This window comes from Palaemon carinicauda, chromosome 26 (assembly GCF_036898095.1).
Source record: "Palaemon carinicauda isolate YSFRI2023 chromosome 26, ASM3689809v2, whole genome shotgun sequence".
Classification (NCBI taxonomy): domain Eukaryota; kingdom Metazoa; phylum Arthropoda; class Malacostraca; order Decapoda; family Palaemonidae; genus Palaemon; species Palaemon carinicauda.
In genome coordinates, this window is record NC_090750.1 from 31,727,737 (window position 1) to 31,751,904 (window position 24,168).

Below are 24,168 nucleotides of genomic sequence, written 5' to 3' on the forward strand. Positions count from 1 at the left end.
GAATACGTCAGTCAACATGTATAGTAAGTTTGGTGCTTTTATGAGGAAAATTAACAATTGGTGTGCTAGGCTGCTGGACTACAGTAGTGTTCCAAGTATATTCCTAGTATACCTATAACAAAGTAAAGAATAAAGAAACCTTATTGATTAAGACTGTAATCTCAAGAACGTGGAAATATGAAGTTTTTAAATGTAACTTAATCCTTTCAAAAGAAACACGAAAGAAAATTTTAGTGTAGCAATTAATTTTTTCGAGTTTTACTGTGATTAAGAGGTAAATAATTAGCATCTAATGAAAACTAAATGCCATAAGTATTAGGAGAAAGTAAAAGAAAAAAAGGAGCAATTCGGACTTCGTTAAGTTTTCATCAATCACGTCTGGCACGATATTCTTTCTAGAAGTATGAAAGCTGCCCTTTTTGGCACAGTTTCGTTTTGAGATATATTATTTCACATTATCATTTTATAATCGAGCAATTTAAATCAAGATGTTTATGTATTATTTCGTAATAGTGTATTTACTACTAAGGAAATAGTTTGGTAAGGCTACTTTAGAAATCTTAATTTGAAACAGAGTCAATAGGCGTACACTATTTCAGAATAAATCGTCTTTATAACATTGAATATAATAGAGTTAATAATGTAAAAAAGGAGTTCTATATGCTAGTTTATTGATTAAATTCATGTATTAGTATCCTCATAAAACATTGAAAGCTTAAACTTTAAAGTGTGATAATAGTATTAGCTGAAAAAACTAAACATCCTACGTAGAATATATTTGGTCGTCGTTAAAGTTACATTCATGTAAATTTCACGACTAAAGAACGATTGCTATCCCCTACCCCCTTCTCTCTTTAGGAATCTAATCGATTCTCTGTCAGGTACACTGGTCGTCGGGAACTGCCAGACAATCTTAAGGTTCTCTTCCGGACCGTAGCCATGATGGTGCCTGATTATGCCATGATTTCCAAAATCTCTCTGTTCTCCATGGGGTTCGTTCAAGCAGAAAGGTAATAGGCATCGGATTTTCTTAAAATGATATTTGAGTTTGCTTTATTGTTAGGAAATATCGAAAGACTATGATTTTTATTACATCCAGATACTAAGAATAAAGCCAAGAAGCTATCGTTGACAACACTATCTAAATAATCATGTTTTTAATCTTTAGTCTCTACCTTTATCATTCTTTCAAAAATTCATTTAACGGTTCTTCTCATTTTTAGGTTATAGCCGAAATTTTCTTGAATGACTTGCTCTTTTGTCATAAGTTCTTTTGAATCGACATGCCATTTATTTCATTTTGAAAGAAGATTTATATTTTTGAAGAATTTTCATTTATACTTTTTTAAAAGTATCTTTATTTCTTTTTGTTCAAAAACAATGAAAAAATTTGCAATATTATTTTTTGTTGATCAGTAGAAGCCTCCTTTAAAGAAAAATATCTTTCCTTTTTGTAAATAGAGAAAGAAATATTTTTAAAGCCACGAGAACTAATATCAAGTTAATTGTAAAACTCCAACTTTTTTCATCTTGCATTCCGTTTCAGACTGACTCAAAAAATATGAGCAAAGAACTTCCATCCCTTTTATACTGATAGAAAAAGACAATGAAATAACAATGAGTACAATATGACCTTCAAACCCCATTTTTGTGATTTAGTTTGACATTTTTTTCTTGTGAAACTCGCAAGATTTACATTGAGCCAACATTATACTTCTTTTGTACGTTTGTGTATCCCTTTTTCCTTCTTAGTCTGGCCCGCAAAATCGTCGACACTTACAAATTGTGCTGCGAACAGCTGTCTTCCCAGCACCACTACGACTACGGCATGAGAGCCGTGAAAGCAGTCCTGCTGGCGGCCGCCAATCTCAAACAAATGAGTCCTGGTCTACCTGAACCACAGATTGTCTTGAGGGCCATCAGGGATGTCAATATACCAAAATTCCTTGCCCAGGTATGAAGGATCCTCAATGTACACTGATATGTTAACTTTGTATTTTGTTTTAAGTCAGATTCAGTTTAAAATGTGTTTCTTCTTGTAATGGCCAGATGGGAAATAGCATTTCAAATCAAACAAATTGCAATATTTTTTTCATTGCATGAATATGCCATGTGGACCTTTAGGAATATCCTTTCCGAAATGGGACAAATTTTTGCATCCTACGGGCACGAAGAGTAGAGACGTATAGAAATAGGATATTAATATTTTTATATGTTGGTTTCTATAAAGATTGCCTCTGAAACTGAAGCCTTTTCACAAATAAGCCAGAAACTGAAATACAGATTAAAAGAAAAATTACTGTTTTCACATTTCCTTCAATATCTCCTAAACTTTTAGTTTCACAGTATAATGTTATGGAATCGATCTCCTACAGTAAAGTTTTAAGTTTAATTTGGCATATGTGATTGTCTTTACAGGATATTATTATGCACGAGAAACACGAAAAAATTAATATACACGAATTTAAGTCCGTGCAAAATTGCTGAAAATAGTGGGTTCTGTTGCATGAATGTGATATTTAGACCTTCAGGAACACCATAGTAAAAATAGAAAACATTCAATCATCTTCAATTTGCTCAATGTCACATTCAAAATGGCGGACGTTCTCATTGGTTGAGATGAAGTATATCATCAAATGTCCCTTTTAACATAAATTCATTGATTAATAATAGAACCATGATCTCAAAAATTTCATATTTACCATAAGTTTTGACCCTTCAGCCCTATGTCCTCCAGGGTAAAAGGGCAATTCTCACATTTCCAAAGTCAGGGCTTTGGAGTCCATATCAAACAAAATTATGTTCACCAAATCCTTCGGAAATAATATGAAGTTAGTATAGTAATTGTTTATTTACTAATAATATGCAAATAATGTAACTGATTATTTTGGTCAGTTTAATAAATTCATGAATGCAATACAACTAGAAGTCAATTATTTATGGACTCCTCTTGCTTTGACATGTTGTCATACATGAGATACCTGATAAACCCAATGCCATGTGTATGTCATGTGGTGTTGCTACAGATGCTAACAATAAGACAGTAAAAATTAGTTAAAAAAACCGCATCTTCAATCAACAATGCAAGCAAGGAAACCTGGTCTTCCATTATTGTTCAAGCTGGCCAGCTGGTCCACTGTCGTTGTATGCAGAAACACACAGAAGGAGCAGGCACACAAACACGAACGGGTGTTGGTTTGACTGAGACATTTGAAGTAGGGATTGGGTTACACCAGGGGTCGTCATTAAGCCCCTACATGTTTGGTATAGTAATGGATGTAATTACTGAAAGAGTGAGGGAACAGTCACCATAGACGATGCTGTTTGCAGATGATATGGTTCTGTGTGATGAAATCAGAGAAGGATTGGTGGGAAAGCTGGAGAGAAGAACTGGAGAGCAGAGGGATAAAGATCAGTAGAACAAAAGAAAGAGCTCATGTGTTGCAACTTTCAAAACCAATTGAATGACATACATTTGCTGGGAGAAATAATAAAGAGAACAGAACAATTCAAGTACCTAGGGTCATACGTTGAGGAAACAGCAGAGCTCCAAATGGAAGTGAACAGAAGAATTCAAGCTGGATGAAATAATTGGAAAAGAGTGTCGGAAGTGTTTTGTCATCGAAGGATAAACTTAGTTAAAGGGAAAGGTACATAAAACTATAATGGAAACTATAGTAAGACCTGCCATGACATAAGGTGCAGAGACCTGGCCCATGAAAAATATCTTTGAGAAGTAAATGGAAGTTGCAGAAAGGAAAAGGCTGAGATGGCTGGGATCACGAGACTGGATAAGGTTAGAAATGACTTGGTAAGGTGATCAACTAAGGATACAAAGGTGTCAAAAAATACAAGAGAAGAAAATCCACTGGTTTGGGAACGTAATGAGGAGAGACAAGGAGTATGTTGGGAGGAGGTTGTTGGAGATGGATGTTCCAGGGAGGAGGAGGAGGAGGAGGAGGGGAAGACCAAAGAAAAGGTGGATGGTGTAATAGCAGATATGGAGAAGGATCTCACTGTGGAGGGCATCGGAGACAGAAAAAATTGGAAATGGCTTTCAAAAAATAGCTTTAGTCGAAGAAGAAGAAGATATAGAAAAGAAAATAGACACGAATAAAGAAAAGTCGTCATTCTAAAAGACCAGTATTGTAACATTTTACTGTGAAATTAGTATTTTAGGAGATATTGAAGGAAATGTGAGACGTAATTAGATTTTCCACTTTGAAAAAATTCTGAATTATAGTTTCGGGATTGTTTGTGAAAACCTTTTAGATTTAAGAGTAATACATAATGGAAAAAACTTATGGTAAAATTAATTTTTGATATCTTTAATCTCTATACCTTTTACCTGTAAGATGCAATGTGGTGGAGTAAAAGAAGAAAATATGAAAATATTTATGTACCGAATAGGTTAAAAGTGAGAATTACACAATTTTGAAATGGCAGAATTTATCCCTTATGGATATGGTGTTAATAAATGTTTAAATATCTTGTTCATTTAATAAAACACACTATTGCAATTTGTTTTAATAAACAAACTTGTTCATCTATTTCCTGAGTACTATACGCCATTTGTAGGATATCCTCATTTGATTAAACCTAAAGTTGCGTCTCTCTCTCTCTCTCTCTCTCTCTCTCTCTCTCTCTCTCTCTCTTGATTAACCAATTGCCTATTCAGTTGAATTCTAATCCCATTAAATACTTTTGAATATGTTATTTTTTTTTTGCTTACGAAGGGATTTTTAAGTAGATCAAGCCTGGAATGCCATCCCCCACATCTCTCTCTCTCTCTCTCTCTCTCTCTCTCTCTCTCTCTCTCTCTCTCTCTCTCTCTCTCTCTCTCACCACCTAGATATTAGTTGTTTATTCTATTTATTGTTCTTTTTCGTTTCAATTAATTCTGACATGAAGCTGTGCCATTAATTGTCTAAGCCTTGGATGATTTTTGACGACCCTTCTCTCCATATCTCAAGTTTTGATTTACACAAAAGAATAAAAAAAAAACGTCACAGGTTTATCATGTATCAAGTACTTATAGATTACGGAAAGGTCATCACGAACTTCCAATTGGACTTAAAACTGCTTCGTGAAGCTTTCTTGCCATGTAAGGATTGTCAATTTCAGGATGTGCCTCTGTTCGAGGGCATAGTCCAAGACTTGTTCCCTTCCGAGAAGGGTCAGACTGTGGAGAATGACCAGTTCCTGGAGGCAGCTCTAAGGAAAACCCTGGAGGAGAACAATTTACAGGTAGGAAAAAAGAACACTTCATCCATTCTTTGCTTTATTTATTGTCTCCACTACCTTTCCATCAATTTTTTTCTCTTTATAGATTTGTTCTTTTCCATGTTATGTATTTTGAATCTATAAAATGATTATAATGATTTAATTAATAACTTTTGTTCTTTAATTTTTTGTCAGTATGTTATGATTTCAGAGGTATTTCACTTGATAGATTATTTGAACTTAGGCAAATTTTGAATATTACTTTTGTTATGAAAAGAATAATCAGTACAATGGTGACATCATCTGAGTAAAGAACTATCTAACTCTCCTGGAGATGATATAGATCCAGGCTATTTTTTTCTGCTTTATATATTGATTTTTTTTTCTTCAAATAAAACATTCTAATAAACTAAAAAACATTAAGTTTTCTTTTTTCCTTTCCGTATATGAAACTCTTTTTCGTATCAGTTGTTTGTTTTTTTCTGAATAGTTTCCTACAATATAGTTTTTGTTTTTTGTATTTATCGCCCTACTACTTCAGAACTCAATATGTTTCTTTTATATTCTGATTTAGACAACAACAACAACAACAACAACAACAGTAATAATTACTCATAAGCCATGTATTTCGACTGTAACTTAACTAAGTTTTTTCTTTTCGGATGAAATGTTCAATTGTAATGACTACAATATCATGTCGTAAAGGCTGTGCCTTGGTTCATGGAAAAGATGGTCCAGCTGTATAACATGGTGCTGGTGCGTCATGGAGTCATGATCGTTGGAGAACCTTTGAGTGGGAAGACTCAGGCATATCAGGTATGACTAACAATTTTTCTGACATTTTTCTTATTCTCTAGTTATTACCTAGTGTTTCACTCAATTACTTTGTCTGCCTTTCCTTTTATCAATACTAGCATATACAGTATATCAGCCACTCAAGTTGACAAAGTACTTTTTTTATATAAAAGTTTAGTTACATTACTCGGATTTCTTATTTTATTTACCATCATATTTAAATTTAGCTGTATTATTTTCTATTATTATAAGGTCAGTATTTTTTTTTAGAAACTCTATTCTTATTGAATGGATTCCTGAAAAGTGTAATCATTCTAATCACTTAGCTAATAATAATTAATATTTCTAACAATACTCTGTATTTTGAAATTGATTCTTTTGGATAGCATGCGTATAGTAAGATGGCCTTGGATTTTAGAGCCTTATCTCGAAAACAAGAACCGTCAAGAGCATTGGCCTTGCACCCTTATATAAGATCAAAACAGCTAGTAACAGCATAGATCTCATAATACCATATCAGATCAGGAATAGATTCTAGAACAATATAGGTCTGGTAACCTCATCTTAGAAACGAAAGGATAGCCCATAGCTAAGGCATGGGTTTTGCTCCTCATTTAGGAAATTGATGTATATTACGGGCATGGGTCTTCTTAGCTAGCATGATGCTTGATCTAAAGGTCTTGTTTCAGAAATCAATGGCTAGCAGAGCCCTGGGTCTTTCACCCTCATAAATTAGTGATTATCACTGGATAGGAATTCGATATATCTTCTTAGAAATTATTATTATTATTATTATTATTATTATTATTATTATTATTATTATTATTATTATTACTTGCTAAGCTAGAACCCTAGATGGAAAAACAGGATGCTTTAAACCCAGGGGCTCCAACAGGGAAAATAGTCCAGTGAGGAAGGGAAGCAAGGAAAAATTTTAAGAAGGGTAACAACATTGAAATAAATATCTCCTATATAAACTATAAAAACTTCAACAAAACAAGAGGAAGAGTAATAAGACAGAGTAGTGTTCCCTTGTGTACCCTCGAGCAAGAGAACTCTATCCCAAGACAGTGGAAGACCATGGTACAGAGGCTATGGCACTACCCAAGACTAGAGAACAATGGTTTGATTTTGGAGTGTCCTTCTCCTAGAAGAGCTTCTTGCCATATTATTATTATTATTATTATCATTATTATTATTATTATTATTATTATTATTATTACTTGCTAAGCTACAACCCCAGTTGGAAAAACAGGATGCTACAAGCCCAAGGGCCCCAGCAGGGAAAATAGCCCAGTGAGGAAAGGAAAACAAGGCAAAATGAAATATTTTTGGAACAGTAACAACATTAAAATAAATATTTTCTATATAAACTATAAAAAACTTTAACAAAACAACAGGAATAGAAATTAGATAAAGAAGTGTGCCCAAGTGTACCCTCAAGCTAAAGAGTCTCTTCTACCCTTATCAAGAGGAAAGTAGCCACTGAACAATTACAGTGCAGTAACCCCTTGGGTGAAAAAGAATTGTTTGATAATTTCAGCGTTGTCAGGTGTAAGAGAACAGAGGAAAATATGTAAAGAATAGGCCAGACTATTCGTGTGTGTCTGTGTGTAGGCAAAGGGAAAATGAACCGTAACCAGAGAGAAGGATCCAATGTAGTACTGTCTGGCCAGTCAAATGATCCCGTACGCTCTAGCGGTAGTATCTCAACGGATGGCTGGTGCCCTGGCCAACCTATTACTTATAAAATATTGGAATACTAGTGGCACCGTCTCAGAAATCAATGTCTATTTTGCCGGCAGCAATATCTAGAATAGTTGGGGACACAAATCCTTAACTCAGGCCATGGTTTTTAAAATCTCATCTTGTGTCCCGATAGCTAACAAGGGCAAGTGTCTCGCTACTCTGTCTTAGAAATCAATAGTTGGGAAGAGTGTGAGTCTTGCAACCTTATCTCAGAAATCAATGGATAATAAGTCCATAAGTCTCATAGTGACATATTAGAAATAGATGTCCAGCTAAGGTAGTAGAGTTGAGGGTCTTCCATCCTTATCTTAATAGCCAATAGCTTGCACGAGCGCGAATCATGCAACCTCATCTCAGAGATAGATTTATATCTGGTATAAAGGTTTCGCCACCTCATTTCAGCAATCAGTGTCAAGCACAATCATTGAAAATACAACCTCATTGGCTTGAACCGGTATGGGTCTAACATCCTCACATATGAAATCAACGATTAGCACCCGCAATTGTATCATAACCACTTCTCTTAAATCAATGACCACAATTTTTTTTTTTCTTTGAGCTTTTTCGGCTTTTCCCCATCTTTCCATTTTATTACACGTATTTGCTAAGATCACTGAAATTGATTGAGGCCCTTAAGTTAAAATTTCATAGGACTTGAATCTTACCATAAAATCATACACAAACAGTTGGTACAAATCAAACAGAATAGCGTGCTGAAAACTATTGATGAAATAGTTGAAATATTCGCAAAACAACCAGAAAGGCCAACCTCTTAGTTTACCCAAGAACAGAAGGGAAGGATTCCGTTCTTAAGTAGAGATAAACCATGCTTCCCTAGTTTCCATGCAGTCTTTGCAGCAGTTTCAAAGGATTTTGAAATAGTTACGCTCTAATTATTTTCTCAGCTCGGGTTGTTGGTGGGAAATGCCCTATTTATTTCACCAAGGACATGGATCATGAAAGACACCACATTATTATCACCAGGTGCACCAGCGCTTGTATTACCACAAATGTTTTTAGGGCTCTTAGTTTCACAATACATGTAACCCTTCAGAAGTCTGCCTCAAAACTACTTGTTTCCTATTTATCTTCAGATCCTGTCTGTTGTCAGGTCAATGAGAAACACCCTTACATAATTTTGACCTCAATAGAGCTGGCCCAAACTTGATTTCACACTGTTTTTTATCCATTTTCATAAGGTAGTAGGTAGGCCATGGCGCCAGCCACCCGCTAAGATACTACCGCTAGAGAGTTATTGGGTCCTTTGACTGGCCAGACAGTACTATATTGGATCCCTTTCTCTGGTTAAGGCTCATTTTCCCTGTCTACACATACACCAAATAGTCTGGCGTATTCTTTCCACATTCTCCTGTGTCCTCATACAACTGACAACACTGAGATTACAAAACAATTCTTCTTCGCCCAAGGGGTTAACTACTGGACTGCATTTATTCATTGGCTACTTTACTTTTGGGAAGAATAAAAGAGACTCTTTAGCTATGGTAAGCAGCTCCTCTAGGAGGACACTCCAAAATCAAACAATTTTTCTCTAGTCTTGGGTAGTGTCATAGCATCTGTACCATGGCCTTACACTGTTTTGTGGTAGAGTTCTCATGCTTGAGGGTACATTCAGGCATGCTGTTCTCTCTTCTTTTTCTTCCTCCTGTTTTTTTTTCTTACTTTTTATAATTCATATATGAAAGATCTATTTTAATGTTGCTACTGTTCTTCAGATATCTTATATTGTTATCCATGACTTCTTTTAGCCTATATACAGTAGTTTATTTATTTCCTTGTTGTCTTTCCATACTGAGCTATTTTCCCTGTTGGAGCCTCGGGTTTATAGCATTCTGCTTATAGCATTCTGCTTTTCCAACTATGGTTGTGGCTTAGAAAGTAATAATAATAATAATAATAATAATAATAATAATAATAATAATAATGCCATCTCAGAGAAACATGCAAGCAATTCCATCTACAATTAGGTATAGATCGGCTATCTATTGTACACCTGGTCATGTTTTTATGGCTATAATTTTAGCTTGGGTGGCTGATAAAAGGACCTTTGGAAAAAGATGTAATTTGAGTTGTACCTTACCGTAATCGTTTATGTCATCTTACATGTAAGTTAACTCCTCTTTACTCCTCTAGGGAAAAGTTGTAAGTATTGTATGATAAGCTTATATTCTATCAAACCAAAGCAAGGTAAAATTTCCTATGTTGATAAATATAATTAAGACTTAGAACAACATATCTGCTATAGCATTGGATAACAAATGAGAAAGTAGGATTAATAAAACACATAATATTTATTAAGTAGAAATGTTCGACTTTAAGGGGATTTGATTTACTGCAGAAGAAATGTTCCTTGGCACCTGTTGTCCTGAGTGAGGTGTCTCGGTAACAATAACTAAAACTTAGATGGAAGAGCCCAAGTAAATATGACATAAGTTATAAGACTGCGCTTTCCAGAGTAAGCACTAACCCTTCCGCCTTGCAGAACATGGCATTATCACTCCAGAAGAAAGAGCGGACACGTCGTATTGGGATGTTCAAGTCTGCAGCCAAAGTTGGAGTACTGATCCTCTAAGATATTACCATAATTAGTCTAATTATGTTTTTTTTTTTTTTTTCCAAAGGAAGGCAATGCGGGAAGAAAAAAAATATTTTAGGCCACGTGCATGATACTTTGAATGTCATATCTTTTAGATTTCCATTGTTTTACAGTGTTATACAAGTCTACATGTATGATAAATTAGTGTAAAGAAAAATATATTCACTAATCCATGCCTGTAAATAAATATTCTTAAGATAAAAAATAATTTGGTGTAGAGATTCAGTGCAAACAATTTGGTTGATATTTTTCACTCGTCTATTTCTTCTTTTTTTCTTCCCGTGATTAACCCTCCTTTTCTCTAAAACACCGAGCTCTTTTTTATCCTTTGTTACACCAAGGGTGTTGATATCAGAGTTATAATAAGCAGATGCAGAAGCTACTTAATAAAAGTTTAATACTCCTTTATCCCACATCCTTAATCCTCTGTATATTCATAGAATTTATCCAAATCTTTATTGCCTGTCTTTTCTTTACTACTTTCAAATTTGTCTTATTTTTTTCACATTTTCCTCCCGCAAAAGTTTGGATGTAAAGAATGTTCTATTACAGCTACACCTCTGCTACATAAATCAGAATGCAGATAAAACAATATTGTTTTGAGTCTAAATTTGAAAGAAATTGCAGTTTTATAAACAGTTGGTAATGAGTATAATTTCTCTCTCTCTCTCTCTCTCTCTCTCTCTCTCTCTCTCTCTCTCTCTCTCTCTCATCAAAGAATTTTATCAACAGCTGGTCGCTTTGGACCATTTTCTATATCTGACACCATCAGTGATTTAGCTTAATATAAACATTTCATTTTAAATAGTTTATCATTCATCAAACATGTAATAATTCATGTTCAATACAGTCGTTTTATTTAGGAAGACCCTACAGTAAAACTACTTTTCAGTTTATACGTAGAAATATACAGTAATTATCGTCTCAGTGATGACTTTAGCTAGGAACAACCAGAAAACAAACTGGAAAACAAAATGTATTTCACGAATCTCTCATATTCTTACTTTCAAAGGTTGTATCTTTTTTTTTTTTTTTTGATGGTTTTATGTTCTTTTGGTTTCTATCTGCGACATTATATTGAATTGCCCTATTATAGATTATTGAACTTTTTCCTATATTCTCCAATAAGAGACATCTAAGGAGACAATAGCCTCTTTCTTTTGACTTTCAGAAGGATTAATTTATTAAAAAGATGTTAAATAAAATAAACTACCTCATTTTAGAGAATGTTATGAAGTAATCCCCGGTATACTGGGTATCTTACCATTTTAAAGCCTTATCTAAAATTGGTTTTTATTTACCTGGAAGACGAAAGTCAATAGAATAAGGCCAAATAATTTTTCTTTTCAAACATTGATAATGTGATATTTTACATAATAAGTTTTACCTAAGGATGAATAATATCAATTTAGGTAATCACAATCTCCAGCCACTGGAATCTTTATCTTCTTTTAGGGTAAAACTATCCATAATTCATTTCTTCATAAGGATACCCTTTTAAATTGTAGATTCATCTCTTGATCTTCCTGTCTCTATAGTTTTACTTTTTCATAAGTAGTACTTAGACACAGATTGAGATTTTTTGTAGTGTCCAGATTTTTATGCCTGTCGTTCCTAATTTCAAACCCATTTCCTAATGTACGTTAATTTATCCTGTTAAAATGACCTTATTCGTCACTAATACTATTTTGAAAACTAATTTGAATGTAATTAAACATAAAATGTACATAAAATGCCTTACTTAAAATTGTTTTTGCGATATTTTCTCTTTTGCTAGTATTAATAGTTACCAGTTTTTCACAAGTTTCATTTATTTTCACTGTTATTGCTTTGAAACTAGAAATCAGTTGTGACATCGATTTTGTCATTTTCTTGCTTTTTTTTTTTAATTGCACGAAAAGTCACTCTTCGCTGATTAGCCGTTGGGGAAACATTCATTACCGGGTTTCATACTTAAAAAGGCAAACCAATAAAAAAAAAAAAAAAAAAAAAAAAAAAAAAAAAAAAAAAAAAAAAACAAGGACTTGAGCATTACACTTATATCGAATTTTTAAAATGATACCGAAGCAAATTATATACCGATTCCTCAACGGCAGATCTTACTTAAGCTGTGGAGATTGCATGTTGCTTTTGTTATGTCACTGAAGCAAGGAACTTAAAAGCACAAAGGCTTCAAGCTTTAATTTCAGTGTTGTCTTGTTCCTGATTGAATAAAGCAGCCCCTAATCAGGAGAGTCTGTGTTCTTTGTTTCCATGTCTGTGTGTCTTGTTTGTGTTTTTCTTTAATGTCTTTTCAAAAACTTTGAATTTTGTAAAAAAGTTAAACGATTCAGTGTCTTTGTCTTTTGTCAAATCAAGTCCGTTAACCGGCTGTCTTTGTGTCTATTACTGTAGTTTACTTTAAAACTAACTAAAGTAAGATAGATTTATTCATATTTGTCAATGTAACTTACATAAACCCCAAAAAGCGGAGTTTATATTCTATCAATGTAATTAAAAATCTTTATGGTTTTAATTCTTATTTCACTCTCTTATTCTATAACTAGTTCTGGTATCAATAGATGATAATATTTTTATCCTGAGACCTATTCGGATATTACGAAACCTAACAATGCTGATCTTTAAAAAATCAACTGATCTTCATAAACAGTGTTTTGCTTTCGGTTTTCCCGTTTTTGCAAAATATTCCAAGCTTCTTTTCCAAACAAAGAAAAGCTTCGCTTTCGGTCCTTCATTTTGATTTTCTTTTCTTTTATTTGTTTTAGAAATTTGCGTATGTTTTTCACTTATAATTTTACCTTAGCTTCCTTCGTTCATAATACGGACAATAGGTCTCAGTGGCCATTTTAAGATATTTTATTCCCTTTGGGTTTCTCTTCTTGTGTCAGGGCCTGGCCACTGCAGTCGACAGAGCCGGAAAAGACAAGCAGTTGCCCGACGAGCGCGGGGTCCAGTACAAGATAATCAACCCTAAGTCCCTGACCCTCGGGCAGCTTTACGGGGCCTATGACCCCTTCTCACACGAGTGGTCCGATGGTAATGAGACAGAATTAGGCATTTAGTTATGGTTTTGCAAAGCTAGTTTTAGTTTGGACAGGAAATACATTGAAGTTATCTCGTATGTATGAGTTTCAAAGATATTACCATTATCTAGCAAGCACTTTTTATACGAGTTCTATCATGGGAAAGATTGGAAGTTACCTATTTTCTGTACTGTATATCAAATTGTTAATGATAATACTATATTTCATCGGGATTTAGGCCTAAAGGAACTGATCTCTATGATTTCTATAGAAATAATGAAATTAATCATCGTCTACATGAACAGTCTGTACTCTCACAGTTCTTAAATAACTAAAAATCTTGGGTTGAAAATCCTGTTTTGGGTGAAACCGCATAATATGGTGAATAAAGAGATTCTAACTTTCAATAATTATTTTTACACATGAGGTTTGATTCAAAAGAAATATATACTCAACAATATTTAGTCATTTATTTTTTCAAGTACACAATCCTCAAACGAGAGATAAATCATGTAAAGACTCATCTTTATTCCTTCAATGGAAAATGAAAATAGATTTACAAATATTAGAAACTTTGTGATCTCCAGGTAGCATATATCTACGACTAAATTAAAAAAGAAACGTGTTTGAAGGATGACAACTGGAGCTAAGTTGTCAATGAAACATATCGAATATTTTTTTTTTATATTGCAAATACGACTATAATAAATGGATCAAAATCATAAGGAAAATTTACATAACAATGGGAAAATAAGTAATAAGATAACTTTCCAAAATCAGACTTTGTTACCTATCAAGTTGAGCTAACTAGATAAGTTGTAGGTAGAGATTGTTTCAGGAGCCGGTGGCGACAATTCCAGGAAATTGTATTCTGAACACGTTACTAAGGTATGTCGGTAACGTCAACAATTCACCTTGTCGCCTTCTAGTTACTGGAAAGGAGAGAGGATAACACAAGTCATCAGATAACCCTTGCTTTTATGGAAGCTGAAGGAATGTCACTTCCTAGTCAAACAAGGTGGACCTGCACCACAGGGAGCATTGCGGCAACGCATTTACAATAAATTATAGTGTAATGCCTTTCCTATAAACTCGTATGCATTGTTTTCAAAAGTTATGATGAACTGCTACCACAAAAAGATCTAACCGTGTAAAATCATTACCAGCTTTAGATCCTGATTCTACCCGACTACCAGAATGAATTTTTTTTTTCCACTGTGGATGCTAAGAAAGGGCTTCCTGCCAGTGAATAAAAAACATAAAAAAATAATAGATGAGTAATGAAGAGTGACTAGATAGAAAAATAATTGAATAATTGCTAATTACATGAAAGAAATGTAGTTAATTATGCACCAGATGTAGGTCCTTTGAGTTTCTTTTTCTCTTCAGGGGTTTTGGCAAAAGCTTTCCGCGAGATGGCCGTGTCAACTTCGGAAGAGCGCCGTTGGCTTGTGTTTGATGGCCCCGTGGATGCAGCTTGGGTTGAAAACCTGAACACAGTGCTTGATGATAACAAAAAATTATGTCTCATGTCTGGGGAAATTATACAGGTATTATGCATATCAATTAGAAACCTTTAATTGCTAGATTTGAAGTCAGCTGCAGAAACTAGCCAGTTGACTGTGGTTCTAGAAGTGGCAAATTATAGTTTCATTGTTATCAAAATGTCAGCTGCAATAGATATTTTATAGCTGGTGAATGAAACCTTACTAATTGTGTTCTTCCAGATGCCAAATAAAATGAGTGTGATGTTCGAAACCTCAGATCTCGAACAAGCCTCTCCAGCAACTGTGTCTCGTTGTGGGATGGTATACATGGAGAATAAACAGCTTGGCTGGAGGCCGTTAAAGGTACAGTATCTAGGTAGCCAATCGTCGAACATGAGCTTAAAGTTTATGCAAGTTCAATACTTTAGATCTTAGAGAATAAAGAGTTGGAATTTTGCAAATATTTAATAACAATAGAATAATGTACTTAATTGTTAATTAATCACATTATATTCTAATGATTGCCAATGCCTGAATGTTTTGTAGTCTCTTTGTAAAATTGGCAACAGCACCATACAAATTAAGGATTATGATAAATGCCTAAACTCCGGAAGACAAATAATTAATGTATTCTGAAAACTACAGTACTTAATTGACAACCTGGTTTTCAGGACTCGTATATGAACACTTTACCTGAAGCCATCAACGAAACTTTGAAGGAGATGCTGGAGGAGGTCCTTGAGTGGCTTCTGCCACCTATTTTCGATTTTGTAAAGAAGAAGTGCAAATTTATGATTGATACTTCTGAGCTTCACCTTTTCCAAGTGAGACATTTAGTTTCTTGCTAAATTGTTATTGTTCTTGAAATCAATCATTTTACTGAAGATGCCTCGATATTATTATTATTATTATTATTATTATTATAATTATTATTATTATCATTATTATTATCATCATCATCATTTATTATTATTATTATTATTATTATTATTATTATTACTACTGCAATAATATCAATGATGATAGTAGTAATTATCATCATCATCATCATCATTATTATTATTATTATTATTATTATTATTATTATTATTATTATTATTATTATTGTAATAATAATACTAATAATAATGATAATAATAATAATAATAATAATAATAATAATAATAATAATAATAATAATAATAATAATAATAATAATAATGAGGATTATGAGTTAAAAACAAAGTTCGGTTTTGTAACATGGCTAAGTATAACTTTTACTTTTATAAAATTACGAATCCAATTATCCTTTCTTCAAGTAAGAAGATTTTTTAGAAATAAAGATTAAATCCGTTTTTAAAGATGTCTTAAAGTGTTTGTATAATATTTATTCTGACATTTCATCTATCATATTTTGAATATGTGGGTATAGCTTTCAAATATTCCAAATATTTAGGAATCAATTAATTGGTTTATAATTCATATAATGCAGGCCGAAGTACATTTCTCTTTTTATATCATGGAAACTATATTTACCGCTTATCCTTAATAAAAGAAATATTCTTTGCAAAAAAAAAACAACTATAAAGAAAAGATTCACTGGTGTCTGTTGTGTGTTACACCATGTTTTCAAACGATGATCTGTTTAAAATAACAAAGCTCATCACATTGAACGCTGTACTAGTAACTGGGCTCTGTTTTAACATTCTTATTCTGTAGTTATCCCTATTTCATTAGAAATAGTGCCAAGATCATAGTTTCCTTCTCTTCTAGTTTTTCCCATTGGAATCAGAATGATCTTATGTACAAAGGATATGCAGGTCTTCATACCAATGTGTCACTGAAGTGTCTGGGAATGTGCAAAGAGTATTTCAGATGAAAACGAAAATTATAATGCCACAATATATGCAATTGAGGAGGAGGAGGAGGGTTATTCTAGCCGTGCGGTATATTTGTAGGGTAGATTTAAGTGTATTGCTTGACCAGTATAAGGATTGATACCTTTTCTCTTCGTCTATCATACATATTTTTTTTTTTTTTTTTTTTTGCGTCAGACGGTTTTTTTAACCCCTATCCCTTCCGAACCATTTTCACTGTGCCTACGCATTGACCTATGTATTCAGTGATCATTATATATACAGCAATTTTTCATCACTTCTGCATTTTGATTTTAAGTAAGCTTTGCCATTAGATTTTTAAGATTTTATAATTAGCCAGGTTTTAGTTTTATTTTCGTTCTTTTTATCTGCGATCAGCAGCTCTTTCTGTGGTATCGTTAAGTTTCTGTCATAGGAAGGATGCTGCTGGTCAAACAGAACCTTTGGTCAAACAGCTAGGAACAAAACCAATAATACAAGAGTTATATGTATTCTTCCAAGACTCAATGTCAGCCACTTCACCCTCAGTAAGGCCATAGGGATAAATGAAAGGTTTAAGTCCATATGACAGAAAAATAAAGTAAAATTTATAGATCCTTGGGACACTTACTACGACAAGAGAAAATTGTTTAAAAGATATGGAATACACTTCAGTGAAGAAGGCATCTCCGTCTCATCCACCACAAGGTACGACAACTCTGTTAACGTCCCATCCTTCCGTTGCAATCCTATCAGCCTTCTCCGACTCACTTGTCCTACTTCTAATGCTGAGTTTTCTATTTCTTCCAGGTCCATTGTTTCTTTGTCTCCCTGTCCACTTGTCTGTCGTTCCTCTTCTCTCGGGCTCTCTCGGGAGCTCTCCTCTTGCGTACCATCATGGGAATCCTATTCTTTTGAGAATAAATCCCCCAAGTTCATCACTCCTTCGGTTTCTCGGTCTTCTTCTGCAGCCACTTTCTTCGTCATACTCCTAGTCGTCACACAACTAGGAAACAGATACGGGTAGTCCTTCTCGAGTTCAGTCGTAGGACTATACTTCAAAGGTTTCTCCATTACAATGGGATAAGGCACAAACAGCGCTCCACAAACCTCATTACCCAGCAGGACTTCTACTCCTTCGACAGCCAATGAATCCCTTACCACAAAATCAAAATGACCTGTCACCAACTCGCATGACAGTTTCCAACGGCAAATAGGGGTAACCTCCTCAACTCCTATTCCTTTGAAAATGACAGTCTCCTATGAGAGACTATTCCACCAACGTGTATACACCTCGTGTCACTACACTATGGTTACAACCTGTGCCATGGTCTTCCACTATCTTGAGTTAGAGTTCCCGTGATTAAGGGTACACTCGGGCACACTATTCTATCTAATTTCTCTCCTTCTTGTTTTGTTAAATTTTTATAGTTTATATAGGAAATATTATTTTAATATTGTTAATGTTCTAAAAATATTTCATTTTTTCTGGTTTCCTGTCCTAACTGGGTTATTTTCCCTGTTGGGGCCCCTGGGCTTATAGCATTCTGCTTTTCCAACTAGGGTTGTAGCTTAGCAAGTAATAATAATAATAATGATAATAATATTGCGGCTAACATACCTTCATAAATATATGGCTTAAAAGCATCCACGCTCTTTGGGGTTGTAGGCTACTGTTCGTCGTGTAAACGTTAGCTGGTTTAATTTCCTTGCCGACCTTTCCCGTTTGATTCTTCGTCTTCGCATTTTGTGAAATTGAATTATCATTAACCACTAGGGCGACTGTTTTCGGTTGGTTTGACCAACATTCCTTACTAATATGACCTCTCTTGCCACTCTTATAACAGACAATATTAACCTTCTGCACGTCTTTCACAACATCTGAAGGAGGAAAATTCGATGACTGTTGCTGTGGTACTATCGCATTCTACTTTGGAACAGCACCAGTGGTACTTCCGCGGTAACCATTGAACTTGTTCACATAGTTATTATTGAACTGGTTTTCATGGTTCGACGAATACTTGACACTTGGTCGGAACGACGGTTGAAACTCCATTCTCGAGGAAGGTTTACGACTGATAATATAATCTTCACTCAGCGAAGTGGCTTTGTCAAGTTTTTTCACCTCTCTCTCTCTCTCTCTCTCTCTCTCTCTCTCTCTCTCTCTCTCTCTCTCTCTCTCTCTCTCTCAAGTATGTTCGAATATGTTCAGGAATCCCTCGTAAATATTGTTCCAGCACTATCAATTCTTCTAAATCAGCCATCTCTCTCACGTTAGCAGCCTCTATCCATCTCTTAAAACATCGTCGTACCTTAAAAGCGTAATCCAGGAAATTCAGTTCTCCTTCCGCAAACTTCAGAAATTTCTCTATAGTTTTTGTTTATCAGCCAATCTTCGACCCATTCAGCCAGCTTTTCAATGATGCTTAGTGCTCTAATTTAAACTATTCATTTTTTTTATGAGGGACTTTGTTAAAAGCCTTTTGTAAGTCTAGGTAAATGAAGACTATTTCCCTGCTTTTGTCATAAATGTTAAACATGGTGGGGAAAAAAATTCGAATAGATTTGTCACAGGATCTCGTTTGTCTAAAACAATGTTGGCTTTCTATCAGAAGACTTTTTTCTCTATATGTTCTACTATTGAATCTACTATAATTGATTCAAAAATTGTGCAAGGCACTGAAGTTAGACACACAAGTCTGTAGTTGCCAGGAGGAACATTATCTAGTTTCCATCCTTGTGGTGCCTTTTATTCGTTGGCCGTTTTCGGAACATTTTGTAAAAGTATGGGGTTATATCTTCTAGTTCTGTAATCTCTCTTGGATAAATATCATCTGGACCCGGTGCTTTAGACTTACTGATTCCCTTTATATTCTTTTTAACATCTTCCATTGTAAAGGTGACTGTTTAGTGGTTGTGACCCTTCATATTTGATGGCTGGTTCGGAGAGGGTCGTTGATTCTTCCCTAGTGAATATGGTTGTCAAATGTGCATTCATCAGTTCGACTTTTACCAAATAATTTGTTATAAGATTATCCTCCGAGTCTCTTAATGGGCTAATGTTGTTTTGGATTGGTTTTCTACTGTTTACACACACACACACACACACACACACACACACACACACACAGCTGAGAGTGAAAAAGTGGGACTGTACCTAAATGCTAAGAAAACAAAGGTCATGAAGTGTCAAAAAGCCCCGTCTGATCAAGAAATCCTACTAGACGGAGTTGCCCTAGATAATGACATTGAATTTACTTACCTCGGAGCAACTTTCACCAATAATGGAGACGACTCCCAAGAGATCAAAAGAAGAATTGGTATTGCAAAGAATGCAACCATCGCACTAAGCAATGTGTGGAAAGACAGACATATCACTCTAAACACAAAGAAGCGGCTTCTCAAATCACTTGTTTTCCCCATCGCATCATACGGCTCAGAATGTTGGGTTTTAAAAGCTACAGATCGGAAAAGATTAGAAAGTTTTGAATTATGGTGTTACAGAAGAGTCCTTAGGATAAGCTGGATTGAGAAAAAGACTAACGTGGAAGTTCTACAAAAGATCATTATCGAAAAAAGATTACTTGACATTTTGGATGAAAGAAAACTAACTTTTATTGGACACCAGGTTCGGAAACACAATTCTCTGGAAAGAACGCTACTAATTGGATCAGTCTATGGTACAAGAACGAGAGGAAGGCCTAAAACTAGATTAAGTGACAATATCAAGGAGATGTGCGGGCTAACGATGGTGGAGTTGGAAAGGAAGGCTCAAGACCGGAATGAATGGAGAAGTTTTGTGCAGAGGGCCACGGCCGTTCGACATCAATTGATGATGATGATGATGATGATATATATATATATATATATATATATATATATATATATATATATATATATATATATATATATATATATATATATATATATATAAATCTTTTAGGCTTTCTTTACTAGCTGAAGTCGCCCTTTTTTCTTTATTGATCTTGCCATTTCTATTTTCTGCTTTATTTTTTGTGCTCGGAAATTTTTCGGATTGAAGGCTGTAGATCCATTGATATATGTTTCCAGTTTCTGCTTCTTATTGCATTGTCTATTTCTCCGTTGAACCATTAAGGTTGTGGAGTTCCATCTGGTAAAATTTTTCTATATGGTATACATTTAGCAACTTTTTCTTTATGTATGTCTACAAATAAGTCCCATTGTGTATTTATGTTACGTGTTTCGTTGTATTCTAAGTTATTGATGTATTCCTTCAGTTGTATGCAGTTACCCCATCTGCAGTCTATTTTTTTTTTATGATTTTCCTTTCTATTTGATAAGGAGTATTTACCTGGAACCTAACTATTCTGTTTTTACTTTTGCCACTGCTTTCGCCTACAGAGACTCTGGATACTAAATTCTCTTCTGTTGTTAGCACTATAACTACTATGTTGTTTCCCTTAGTTGGTTTATCGACACACTGATGGAGGAATTCCTTGCTGACAAATTTTAGTACCCTGTGTCCCTCTGTATATAATGTAGAATTCATAGTGTCTCAGTTTACTACCGCATTGAAGTCTCCCTTTAGGACACCTACCTTATTGTTTACTTCTTGTCCAAGTTGTCTGTACAGCTCTTCGTCCTGTTCTTGCGATTGATGCGGTGTTCTGTATATTACTAATATGGACATGTTTTTCCTATGGTGTTAATATTTGCCCCCATCACTTCATATTCAATTTCTTATTTAATATCTATGGGGTTTAGGTGATTTTTAACATAGAACATTACCGCTCCATCTTTTTTGGTGAGGCGATCCTTCTTGAAATGCTTGAAACCTGGGATTTCGTATTCTCCGATAAAATCCTTTGTTTTTTCTGATTCCAGGTCTCGGAAATGCCTATGACATTTACTTCCTCACGTTTTATCATTGCCCTGAAGTTTTTCATTTTATTTCTAACTGACTGAGCATTAAAGTGACTACTCTGAGGAAATGTTCTATCTTTTTTCTCTTCTTCTGTGGCTTTGCTAGTTTCCCTGATTTACGAGTGTTTTAGTTCTATTTTTATCAGCATTATCTAAATTTTCTGCCAAATATCCTTTTTTCATTTTTGGCAAATTTTCTAAGGGTCGAATTTGTCCTTTGTTCACTGTGTTCCTTAAGTAATTGTACAGGTTGAGATTAAGTTGGTTTCCATATACTCTCTTGCCTACTTCACTAAAGTGTATTCCATCTCTTTTCAATAATTTTCTCTTGTTGTAGTAAGTGTCCCAAGGATCTATAAATTTAACTTTCTTTTTCCTGCATGCGGACTTCAACCTTCAATTTATCCCCATGGCCTTACTGAGGATGAAGTTGCTGACATTGAGTCTTGGGAGAATATCTATAACCCTTGTATTATTAGTCTTGTTCCTAGCTGTTTGACCAAAGGTTCTGTTTGACCAGCAGCATCCTTTCTTAGGAATTGATCGTTACTGGCTGCCTGAACAATGATAGTGGTCTTCTTGTTCTCTGTTGTACTTTTACTAAGTACTTCTATCTACTGTGCATTAGCACCTGGTTAGGACCTGACTTTTCTCCTCTTTTTGAGGCTGAAGTGCTCCCCTTGGTCCTTTACCATAGAGTCTCCAATTGACAGTCTTTTCTTCCTCTTTAGTTGTTTAATTGGATGACAATTAAACAACTAAAATTAAATGAAAACAAAACTGAGCTCATGGTGGTGGGTAAGAGAAACAGCGTGAGAAGCTTGGGTGATATTCAAATGAACATAAATAATGACTCGGTGCTGATATCTATTACAGTTCGTGATCTAGGTGTATTTCTTGATTGTAACTTGTCTCTCAATGCCCAAATAAATAATGTGGTAAAAACTGCTGGTTATCATCTAAGGAATATTGCTTTTATAAAAAAGTACCTGGACGAAAACTCTGTTAAGAAACTTGTAATAAACTGTGTTATTGCCAGGATTGACTACTGTAACTCAATCTATTGCAATTTATCAACAGTACAACTCAAGAAATTACAAAACATTATAAACAGAGGAGCAAGACTGATGAAAGGTGTCCCACCTAGAGATAGAATCACCCCTATACTAATTGATTTATACTGGCTGCCTATTAAAGTGAGAATTGAATTTAAAATATGTACAATAACCCACCAAGTTATCAAGACCCGTTGTCCAAAATACTTAAGAGAATTGCTACATATTGCGCAGCTAACAAATCGTGTCGACACAAGAATAGTTACAGATGGTTTCAAGCTACTGGAACCTAGATATATGTCTGCTGTAGGATCCTGAGCCTTTAAATATGCGGCCCCGAGACTATACAATACGTTCCCACGAGATATCCGAATGATTGAAGACATTAAGGCTTTCAAGAGGAAACAGAAGACTTTCTTATATCATGAGTCATATGACAGTGACGATTCAACAGTACATAAGCAATACGAGATATGAAACGTTGAATACTCTGAACGAACTAGATATAACGACAGTGAAGGTCCTGTAGAGAGTGGGGTTCCCCTACTTTATGGGACCGGAAAAGCAGCCATCAAAGTAAAGTAAGTAAGGAAGGAGAATCTGTTTCTAGTGGAAGTTACATTTCTAAGCTGTTGATTCGTCTTGGGCTTTGCTACCTTCTCACTAGTGGGTTTTATTAATTTTCTGTTTTTGTCGGTAATTATTTCCTTTCTAGTTTCTGTCCTTGATTTTGCCTTATATTGTATTCCTTGGAAACTAATCCCATTTTCTACAATGTCTATGACTTTTTTGTTTCTTATTTCTAACTGGTGGACTTGGGCATGATCTCTGTCATTTGTTTTCTTAGTTCTTGGTTATAATTTTTCAATTTTTTTATTTCCTGATCCTACTGGCAGAGCAGGTATACATTGTTACAGTGCAGGTTTGCAGCACGCCCTTCTTTGAAGTTGACGCACCATTTGTTTATCTGGAACTTTGCACATTTGGGATTCAACTTCAGTTTCTCACTTATCTTTAATCATTCTATGATATTGTTTAATGTGTATCTATTTGTAAATCTAAGCTAATAACTTCTATAATTACTAGCTTAGTGACCACTACTGTAAAAATGGGGTAGTGAGAGGCTGATAGTTCCCCAATTGCTGCCGCATCCACTTAATCCTGGATGACATTCCATCTTTTCTGTCCCTAACCTTCCATAAGTGCTACCGAACTAACAGTTAAGTTTCCTCAATGTTTGGCTATTGCTCCCAACTGAGCAGTACGAAGCAGAGACCTGTTTTCTCACCTGGATTGACAACAGAAGACTAGCGATTACTGAGATTTCCGGACATCCAAGAACAGTCACACTCTCAGGTACCAATAAGTATTACCAAGAAGCAGTAACTGGGTTTTTTAGTTGGCCAGAACTCCAACAAGGCACAAAAGCTATGCCAAACTCAACAATAGTTGAGCCTATTTCACTAGGGGTCAGCCACAGAG

General features: G+C 34.8%; 1 protein-coding gene across 1 annotated transcript in view; it reads left to right on the top strand.

The window, feature by feature from the left end:
- Nucleotides 1-24,168, top strand: part of LOC137619874 (dynein axonemal heavy chain 3-like) — a 328,675-nt gene that overhangs the window by 223,310 nt on the left and 81,197 nt on the right. Inside the window, exons 31-38 of the mRNA XM_068350164.1 lie at nt 882-1,010; nt 1,753-1,954; nt 5,125-5,247; nt 5,929-6,039; nt 13,270-13,417; nt 14,794-14,954; nt 15,132-15,254; nt 15,563-15,715. Coding sequence (XP_068206265.1) covers nt 882-1,010; nt 1,753-1,954; nt 5,125-5,247; nt 5,929-6,039; nt 13,270-13,417; nt 14,794-14,954; nt 15,132-15,254; nt 15,563-15,715 — 1,150 coding nt within the window. The remainder of the gene's footprint in view (nt 1-881; nt 1,011-1,752; nt 1,955-5,124; nt 5,248-5,928; nt 6,040-13,269; nt 13,418-14,793; nt 14,955-15,131; nt 15,255-15,562; nt 15,716-24,168) is intronic.